This window comes from Chinchilla lanigera, unplaced genomic scaffold (genome assembly GCF_000276665.1).
Source record: "Chinchilla lanigera isolate Chin_1 unplaced genomic scaffold, ChiLan1.0 scaffold00100, whole genome shotgun sequence".
In the NCBI taxonomy this organism is placed as follows: domain Eukaryota; kingdom Metazoa; phylum Chordata; class Mammalia; order Rodentia; family Chinchillidae; genus Chinchilla; species Chinchilla lanigera.
Genome location: NW_004955501.1, coordinates 316,396 through 326,935, shown reverse-complemented (window position 1 = coordinate 326,935; position 10,540 = coordinate 316,396). Strand labels below are relative to the sequence as shown.

Sequence of the window (10,540 nt, the reverse complement as noted above, 5' to 3'; positions counted from 1 at the left end):
TTTTTTTTCTTGAGACAGGGTCTCACTAGGTAGCCCAGGCTGGCCTCGAATTTGCAACAATCCTCCTGCCTCAGGCTCCGGAGTGCTGGTATAACAGGCAAGCACCACCACGCCTGGCTCATAAACACTTCCCCTGGCAGTCTTGGCAATGTACCTGTCAAATCATATTGCTCCTCCTTCCCCAAATGCTTTTTTGCTCAAAGCAACCTGTCCTTTTCTCTACTACTCCGAATATGGTCCATTCACAGATTTATTATGCACAGAATCTCAGGAGGGCAATGTAATCAGAAAACCTTGGAATTTACATAATGTAACTTCCTCATTTCACAGACAGGAAAACACAAGATGGAGTGAAGAGTGCAATCCAAGGACTCCCCTCTCTGAAACAGTAACTCTTTTCTTATCCTGATTTTAGAACTATTGTTCTCTCTATGCAATTTAGAAAAAGGTAAGGTCCATTCTGCCTAGGCCTCATGGCCATAAAATATGTATACCCAGAATGATCTCCCAAAGATATGAATTTACAAATTTTCAGTTCCTTGAGCCTTTGCGCATCCATTTTTTTTTTTCTGATGGTACTGATTCAGTTTCCATCTCCATGGAGGGCCTTCTGACCCTGTGTACACTCCCGGAGCTGACTTCTCAGCGAATGGTAACCCCATACTCGCCCAGCAGCATTATACTTATTTGGCCTATCAAACACAACCTATCATAAGTCAAATTAACATTTATGAGGTAGCCTCAAACACACAGTTGTGTTAAAAACAGGTCATAATAAGGCACTTCTTGGTATACCACAAATTTCATACAATTTTTGTTAGAGAGCAATACATAATTATCTAAAAAAATTACTAACTGTTTATTCTTTGACTCAATAAACCCACTTCTGGGAATTTGCCTTAGACATATACCTGCACATAAGCAAGGTTATTTATCACGGTATTATTTGAATTATCAGAAAATAAGCCCAATTTTTGAAAGAGCAATTCTTGAGCTGGGCATGGCACTACATACCTGTAGTCCCAGCACTTGGGAGGCTGAGGCAAAAGGATTGCCACTGGTTCAAAGCCAGCCTCAGGTACACAGTGAGTTCAAAGCCAGCCTGGACTACATAGTGAGTCTCAAACAAAAAAAAGTTCTTTACGCAGATACATAAGGTAAAAAATTAAGGAGCACAACTCTGGTCAGAAAAATGCTATTTTCTGTCAGAATAGGGAGAATAATAGAAAACTGCATTTATATTTCCTAGGATACATGAAGAAGTCTGGAAAGATACAAAAGAAACCAATAAATGTAATTATATACCTTGTAAGAGTAAACTAGGGACTCTCGATAATAGATTACTTTTAGTTCTTTTGTGTCTTACTTGCCCTACTAGGATAAACATGACAGTTCTAGAATTGATACATGCAAAGCTAAATGTGTTCACTTATTATTTTTATCATACATTGTCTTTTATTTTGTGCTAGTGGGGTTTGAACCCAAGGCCTTTGTACCTATATCTCCAGCCCTTTCTATACAATTTTATTTATTTACTTACTTAGTTTTGTTTTTCTGGAATAGGTTCCTACTACGTAGTTCAGGCTGACCCTGAACTCATTATGCAGCCCAGGCTGTCCTCAAACTTGCAGCAATCCTCCTGCCTTGACCTACTGAATGCTGGGATTACAGCTGTGCACCACCATACCCAGCTTTCGTGGTGCTGGGGATTGAACCCAGAGCCTTATGTATGTAAGGCAGGAGCTCTACTACTGAGCTGTATCTCCAGCCCTCTACTATTTTTTTTGAGACACTGTCTTAGTACATTGGTAAATTATCCAGGTTAGGCTCAAATGTGCCATCTTCCTGCCTCAGCCTCTCAGGGTACTGTACTCACAGGCATATGCCACCATGCATGACTCTTATTGTACTTTTTAAAAACTGTATATTTTTTTAAGAGTTGAAATCAGGTTCAAGGTTTGCCATTTAGTAATAGTAAAAATATCATTTTCAATAAAAATATGAGTCAAGTTACTTGGTGATTCTGGAGAACATGTCTGACATTAAGATTGTTAAGAAAGTACAGTGCTGAGATACGTAGTTTTTACTCTTATGAAAAGACAGTTCCTCATAAGAAATGGGTCAAATACACACAGCTCTCCTATATTTGGAAAATAATGTGGTTTGTGAAAATTACTAAAAGTTTACATAGATGGGAGAAATAAAAGAAGAGAAACACACAGACACACATGACTGTGAGGAGTTTGTGTCAATAAATAACTTATTACTCAAACATAATGTACCAGGAAGCAACTCCTAATATATAAAAATCCAAGTAAGCTCAAAATGTTACCAAATAAACTATGATGAGACAAAAAAAATCACTAATACAAATGCAAAGTTTACACTAACAAATTCCAATGTTTGGGAAAGCAATACGGAATAACGGAAAGAGTAATCTTCTGCTCTAATTATAAGTGTGAACCAATCACGTAAGATTTACTAACCTATTCTCCCTAATCTCTGTTCATTAGTGGAAAAGGAGAAGAAAACCATCTCTCTCCTTCGACGTAGGTACGCTAAGTAGTATCTAAGAAATGCAGGCCCGTGAAAGGCACTCTGCATAACCTCAAACTTCAGAGTAAAGCCACCTAATGTTCTAAGGGTTTTTATTTTCTTCCATCTTAGTAAATGTTCCTTCTACTAGTTGGTTTAACAATGAATAATAAAAGTTGCTTTTTAGGCATTGTTCCTTAGGATTCCTCAAAAAAAAAAAACTATAAAAGTAAAATGTTTAAAGCAAGAACACATCTGGGAAATAAAAATATTCAAAAATAAACTATTTTACGAATGTATTAAAATATTCTATGTAAATCTGTTTTAGAATAAATAGCAAAGACACAATGTCGATTACTTACTAAAATGCAAGAACAGTCAGAAAGAAACATTAACTAGTCTACACGTCAAAGGCTAGCTACTCTTTACACTAAGGATTAGGGTATAAAGCTTACCAGGAAAAGAAGACCAGCTGTGCAGTATTATGTCTCCAGATCTCAATTGTCCTTTAAAGTCAAAAACCATGGTATTTACCCAGGCTACAGGATAATGCTGTTGAAAAAGACACCAATGTTAGTTCAATGTTAGTTCTAGAAATTAAAAAAAAACCACCAAAGCAAGATGTGAAAAAATGTTGCCCATCTTTATAATAGTTAAGGAAAACACTAGAAGTCAATACATCACAATAAAACAATACATTCATATAACAGAATATTTGCTGGATAGCCTTTGAAAATGAGAAGGAATTTTTAACATTTCAAGGAAATGTGATATACTATGGAAAAAGGTTGTCAGAGCCTTCAGGAGGCAATGTCTCTATTTAATTAAATAGAATTTTATTAAATCTCTAAAAGAGAGCCATTGAGTTATTAGGACTTTTATGTAGATATTTTAACAGATTGATGTGGCCACACTATATTTACAAAGTTATAAATATTCAAATGTGAGAAATAATTCTGTATCAGCTTAGAAAAACCACTGAAGAACAAACTGTTCAGTGACTTTTTTAGTCATTACAACTTTTAGAAGAATACACGATAACCAGAGGAAACGCTCATGTTCCCATGGAACAAAAGACACAAATTTGTATAGATAAATTCAGTAACGAGGTTTTAAAAATGGAAGAGTCATGTATTCACACTCCCCCCAAATTACTGAAAAAGAGAAAAAAACTCGACTAAAAAATATGAAATAAAAAGTTAAAATGTGACAAAAGAGCCACCACTCTTTTATCAAGTATTTATTTCAAAATTCAAGAGGCTCTGAAAAGGTCTGCTCGTCAGTAATGTGACAGCAAAACATGAGCAGATGACAGGAAGCAAGCGCAAGTCTTCATCCACCACAGTCAGTACGAATATTCATACACTCCACACCAAACACTGATGTGTCTGACTATATATCTGTGCCCTAGAATCGACAAGACATGTTGAATGAGATACAATCTATGCTTGCCTGCCTGCCTGCCTGCCTGCCTTCCTTCCTTCCTTCCTTCCTTCCTTCCTTCCTTCCTTCCTTTCTTTTTTTGGTCTTTTTGAGACAGGGTCTCACGGTGAAGTTCAGGCTGGTCTTGAGCTCACTTTGTAGCCCAGGCTGGTCTCAAACTCACAAAGATCCTTCTGCCTCAGCCTTCCACGCTGGGATTACAGGCATGCGCCACCATGTCCAGTTTTGCTCTTTCTAAAATACATAAAATTTTGAATTCTCAAACAAATCTGGTACCTGGGATTTCAGAGAAGAAACTGTAGCCAAGTATGGTGGCACGTGCCTGTAAACCCAGCACTGAGTTAGAGACCAACCTGAACTGCGACCCTGTCTCAAAAACAAAACAGCAAATAAACAAACAAAAGCCAACTGTGGACCCGTTATTTTAAGATGCCTTCATTTTTTTACCTGTATATAAAAAGTATTACATTGTAACAGAATACTTATATTAAAAATATGAATGAATAAGACACAGAAACGGAAATTGTCCTCTTGAAATCAGTTCTTAGGGACCAAGGTTTCAAAACAAATTACTCAACTACTTCAAACAGTCTTGAAATCATTTATTTCTATAGCATTTTTTAGAAATTAGTATACATTACCACTTTTCCAGCTTTCCTGATGGTCTGATATTTAGAGGGATTAATAGTTTTGGTTGATTTCTTCGTTTTTACTTTATCCAGAACAGCATAAACAGCAAAGCATAATCGAGCCATTCTTGGCAAGTCACAAGTATTAATATCAAATTCCAGTGTTTCGTTCCAAATATGATCATTTTTCCCTGATATCTCTGAGCTTATGACAGTTTTACACAGGAGCTCAGTACCGTGAAAAAGACCAGCCCTGACGTGGACCTGTGACGGAGGAGAGGAGAACAGAATGATAAATACTGTACACCACTGAGACATCTCTGCTTCAGAGAAAGACAAAGTACACAGTGAGAGAACAAGCACACCAGCTTTCGCAAAGCCTGTGTGTCCACAAGAGCCACCAGGCTGTAATTACTCGGCACGCTGTTCACTAAACTATGATTAGTTTATCCTGTTTTTCACTTCGTGCAGAGGCCAGCTACAAAATCACCTATTTGCTTAAATGCCAGCGACATCTTCTAGTTTAAACAGGGCTGAAGAAACCAACACAAGTCATAAAAAGCACCCAGGCGCGGCGGTGCACACCTGTGATCCCAGCACTTAGGAGGTGGAGGGAAGAGGAGCCCTGCAAGTTCCAGGCCAGCCTGGACTACAGTGAATTTAAGGCCAGCCTGAAGCACATGGCAAGACCCCGTGTCTCAAAAAACCAACAAAACAATCCCCCAAAAACTACTAGCAGAGGGTTAGCCTCATTGATTTCATTTAACTGGAGCTTTGTCTTACTCTACAGGATAGTTGTAAATAAAAACCTGATGGATGAGGAGGCTCTAAAGTTTCTTTCCACTTCTAAATAATTTGTGACTCTGTCCTGATAAGACATTCTGTCCCTATTTGGTTACTCATATTTATGATCACTCTCTTTCATTTTTATTTTAAAGGTCCACACCCAGGATAATGCAGGGCATGTATACAATATCTCAGAAAAAAACTTCACTCAGTCATCTGTATAGCTTTTTTAAGTGACCTAATTATCACTAATTTAAAAGTGAGCACCAAAAGTAGAACTAAGAACAGGACAACTGTAAAATACAGAGACTGACCCAATGATATACTTTTAAGATCAAAGTTTTTTATAACCATTTATTCAGATGACACTAGCATGCACCATTAACAAATATTTACAGAACAAATGACTACATGTGTGCAATTATTTAGGCGGTCATTCTATTCTTCTCTGGGACAGGGTCTTGCTAAGTAGTGCAGGCTGGCCTTGAGCACACTGTGTACCCCTGAGGCTGCTCTCAAACTTGAAGTGATCCTCCCTGCTAAGTCTCCCAGGGCTGGGGTTATGTGAACGGCACCAGCATCTACTTAGCACTTTGTCTCCTTCAACCCATCACGACATCTGCACAATGGGAAAACAGATTTATGATGTGATCTTAAATGAAGAATGTCCTAACTCAAAATACTATTAAATGCATATTTACTTTGTGACCATGTGAAGGAAAAATATTAACAAAATTAATTTTATTAGGATGACAGAAGTACTGGTGTCATTCCTTCAATAACCTTTGATTTTGTTATCTTAAAAATATTCTAAATATTCTAACAAGTATGATAAAATGGCAGAATGCTCTAAGTTTGAGACCATATATATAGAAAATGTCAAAATGTCCTCAGTCAATCCAAAACGTAAGAAATTTAATGAAAGCATGAATCAAAACAGAACTGATTTTCTGGTGTTATTTTAAAAACAACCTTTCAGGAATAGCTTATTTGTGTACTGTTTCAGTAAAACTGTAGAAGGCCTTAAAAAAAAAACCACCAGAAACACCTTTTAGGTTTTTCTCCGTGTTACCAGTATAAGTACCTACCTATGGCGTAAAGTAACCTTTATTTAAGTCTGTATTTCTTTAAACTAGCTTAAGTGGTATTTCTCTGTGTTCTCAGCAATAATTCAAAAAAATGTCAGACTTTCAGTTTTAGTTTGTAAAGACTGTAAAGAGCACTCTCTGAACTTTACAGAGACGTACACAACACTTTTAGGAAACCTTTACATCTACCTCATATATTACTTTCAAATTATTTAAATACGGGAAACTGACAATTAGCATTTTTAACAGCCAAATTGACTTTGAGACAGAGTCTTGCTATGCTGCCTAGGCTGGATTGAAGTGTCTGACTCAAGTGATCCTCTTTCTTCAGCCTCCTGAGTAGATGGCATACAAACATATGCCACCACACTAGCTAAAAGAGGCCACTTTAACACATATACTTCATTACTCACTCTCCTAATGGCTTTATTCTCTAGATCAAAATTAGTTGCTTGCAAAACCCACAGAACATTATTTTCTCCAAAGCAAGTAGACACAGCTAATCATCAAAGTTTCTGTCATATTTAGAGAAATATTTAAGAATAAAATGTCACTGCATTAAGTCTACTTTTTATTTATTTTTGTTTTTAGTCTTATTGAGACAGAGTTTTGCTATGCAGTTCAGGCTAGCCTTGAACTCACTTTTGTAACCCAGGCTGGCCTCGAGCTGGCAGTGATCCTCCTGTCTCAGCCTCCTGAGTGATGGGATGACAAGTGTGCACTACCATGCCCAGCAAGGTTTACTTTTTTAAAACACTAGAATAAATGGACCTACTTCAGAAAGCTGTTGTGATGCTTAAATGAAATAAGACACATAAAACTTTAAGCACAGTGGCTGACCAACTGTATTCAAGATGGTAGTAAATGGTACTTAATGTCAGTAAAATTGTAACACAGGAGGAAAGAACACAGAATGCTCCAGTTGCTGTCCCAGATACACAGGGTTTCCTAATAACAAGAAGACAAGCACACAGCAGAGAGGAATTCACCTTTATCAGTGTTACAGAGGCCCTATCACTCTGATACCAAATGTTATTTTCTTTTTGTTTTGTTTTGCTTGGTTTGGTTTTTTTGAGACGGGATCTCACTACATAGTTCAGGCTGGCTTTGAACTCAGGATACAGCCCAGGCCAGCCTCGAACTCATGGCAATCTTCCTGCTAGGGTGACAGTACTAGGATTACAGGTGTGTACCACCATGCCTGGCAAAACATTATTTTAAAAGGAGTTCAACAGCAGAGAAGGAAAACAGAGGTGCTTACTGCAGGGGCAAAGACAAGCCCTCCTGGCATTCCCTGAGAAAGAGAAACAGGGTAGTACAGCTAGAGGCACCTGAGGGATGTGGAAATAACTAGACTGTCTTGAAGGACCAGGCAGCGAAGTCAGTGCCATTACACACTATTAAGTAGGAATGTAACTGAACCACTAAAAACACCACTTTGTGCTCAGGTTAGAGAAATACTTGGGTATAAAGTAGGGTGTGCATCTAGAGGCAAGAAGGGTGCAGGCAGGCTGTGGCTGGGATTTGCGGGGAAAGTAACCTATGGCAGGTTTAGGGAAGACAGAGAGAAAAGAACAGCGAGCATAAGATACTATGTGGTGTGCTCAACAGGACCAGCTCCTTAGATACGGCAAGGCCTTGGGTAACTCTAGCTCTGTCTTAGTCATCTTGACACTGAGACACAACCTGCGGCATGCGTAACTTAAAGGAGAGGTTTACTTTGGATAGTGTTTTTAGTCCACAGCTGGTTGGACCCAAGGGAGGAAGGCACGGTGGAAGGGTCACAGCAGCCCAGGAGCACAGAGCAAAGCCAGGGGCCGAGGGAGAGGAACCTTCCAGACACACAGAACGCTCCTAGGCACACTTCCTAGCACCAAGCCAGCTGTAGAGGCCCCTGTAATTCAGTCACCTCTGAGCACCTGAGGCCTGAGAGGCGTCCAGATATAAACCACAGCAGGCGCCTCTGCCCAAGCAAGAAGACGTGTAGCCAAAGGGGAAGGGAGGAGCTGGGAGCACTGAATGTGAACCGGCTTCAGAAATGTGTACCTAGTGACAGAAAACAGCAACCTGGAGCTAAGCAGCACCTGGTTTAAAGAAAACGACTGGGAAACATAACAAAGAGGTCCAGGTTTTCCAGCTCCTTAGGAGGAAAACATCTGTAATTGCTCTCTTAGAGCTGGAGAACGTCCAGTGAAGAGACAAGCACTGACTGGTGCTGAGCAGGCTCCACGCGCCTCACACTCATCCTGCTTCTCAACTCCCAGCCTCACGCTGCTGTCCCTCGGCACAGTCGCACCCCGAGCTCTACTTCCTCACGCCCTGCACTCCAGATCACCATTCTCACACCTCACTCTCACTGCCTCGTCTCTCGACTCACTCCGCAGGAAGGCCTGTCCCGAGGAAGGCTTCCGTTCAGGAAGCGGCCCCCGGCCCCCCACCTCCCTGCCGGCCTTGGTTCCCTCCCTCTCACCAGAACTCTCACCACGTGCCCATCTCTCCTGTCGCACTGACCTCAGTCCACACTCTGGGTAACCCTAATGACCACGACTGACCGACTGCAAAGGTCAAATCATTATTTCACCCCTGGAAGAGCCATTTCTTATGCTTCACTGACTGATAAAAACTTTTTACTGTCATGTTTTCTGTACTGACTGACAACAGTGTTTTAGAAGGGTTGGAGTATTTTTTCTTAAAAAGCTTTCAAAAAATAAATAATAAATAAAAGTTTTCAAGAGTTTAATTTATTCTAAAATCAAAGTAATAAACCACTTTCTGTGGGGAGGGCTTTTTACTGCTACTTATTTTCTTGTGAAATAATTAGCACACCTCATATTCAATAAAACTACAAAACCTGAAGCATCCTTCTCCTGGGGCTTCTACATATACATGTTTATTTACTTGGCCCTTACCGGGGACTGAAGGCAGGCAAGTGCTTTACCACTGAGCTACACCCTCAAGCCCTACAAGCGTCACTATTCTATTACCCGAAGATGCCTGGGTGACATGATAAGATATCGCCTGTCAATCTACTCTGTGCAAAAGCTACAAAACGTGACAACAGCCAGGCGTGGTGGCACACATCTGCAATCCCAGCGCTCGGGGAGCTGAGGCAGGAGGATCGCTGAGAGTTCGAGACCAGACCGGGCTACAAAGTGAGCTCAAGGCCAGCCTGAACTGCATAGCGAGACCCTGTCTCAAGAAGATGGAAAAAAAAAATACTATTTCACTATTCACTGTTATCTGTAAAGAGAACAGGTCATTCAGAAGACCAAATTACAAAATTCAAAAACTGACGATCAAATTATGTACCCAATAAAAAAATCAGAATAAAATACTTAGCAAGCAGTTACACCGTTGTTACCAACAGTGAAGGAACGTGGACCAGGGCGTGGAGGGGGCGTACTGGGCACAGAGTACGTGTTAGGGTAGAACAGAGAGGCTTCAGTAATATTTTTCCACTCAGAAAATGCAAGTTATTTCATGAGCACCTGACATCCCACACATCTCCTGGAAGGAAGGAAGAGGTAAGAGGACTACCTACTCACGTTACGATCCTTGCTTCTGAACTTCATATTCACAACATGACTTAACCCTAGCGTCAGTATATGTTTGTCCTTCAATACACAAAACAAAGTGCCTATTGTCTAATCCTACCCTAAACGCAGTTTTCAGGGCAAGTATGCATATGAAATTTCCTGGAGAATACACAGTATGTTTACTTCTTTATATGGTCAAATATTATTGTTCAAATTAAAGATAAGCCATCATACGCCTGAGTACAGTACTTAGGCTGAACTAGCTTGGTGTCTCACAGAATGACTTTTTCTTAATTGCACTGTCAATATTGTATTTTGGGTGAAAGGCAGTTATAAAAGCCAGATGTTAGGCTGGGCATGGTGGTGCATGCCTGTGGTCCCAATACTCTGGAGGCTGAGGCAGGCGGACTGTTGTGAGTCTGAGGCCAGCCTGGGCTACAAAGTGAGCTCAAGGCCAGCCTGAAATGTATACCGTGGCCCTGTTCCAAAAAGATAGATAGATAGATAGATAGATAGATAGATA

The 10,540-nt window shown here is 40.0% G+C and overlaps 1 protein-coding gene across 1 annotated transcript in view; it reads right to left on the bottom strand.

Moving 5' to 3' along the window:
• The window catches only part of Pik3cb (phosphatidylinositol-4,5-bisphosphate 3-kinase, catalytic subunit beta), a gene marked incomplete in the record, with an annotated part of 129,427 nt that overhangs the window by 54,320 nt on the left and 64,567 nt on the right, over positions 1-10,540 (bottom strand). Inside the window, 2 exon segments of the mRNA XM_013505790.1 lie at positions 2,991-3,087; positions 4,620-4,871. Coding sequence (XP_013361244.1) covers positions 2,991-3,087; positions 4,620-4,871 — 349 coding nt within the window.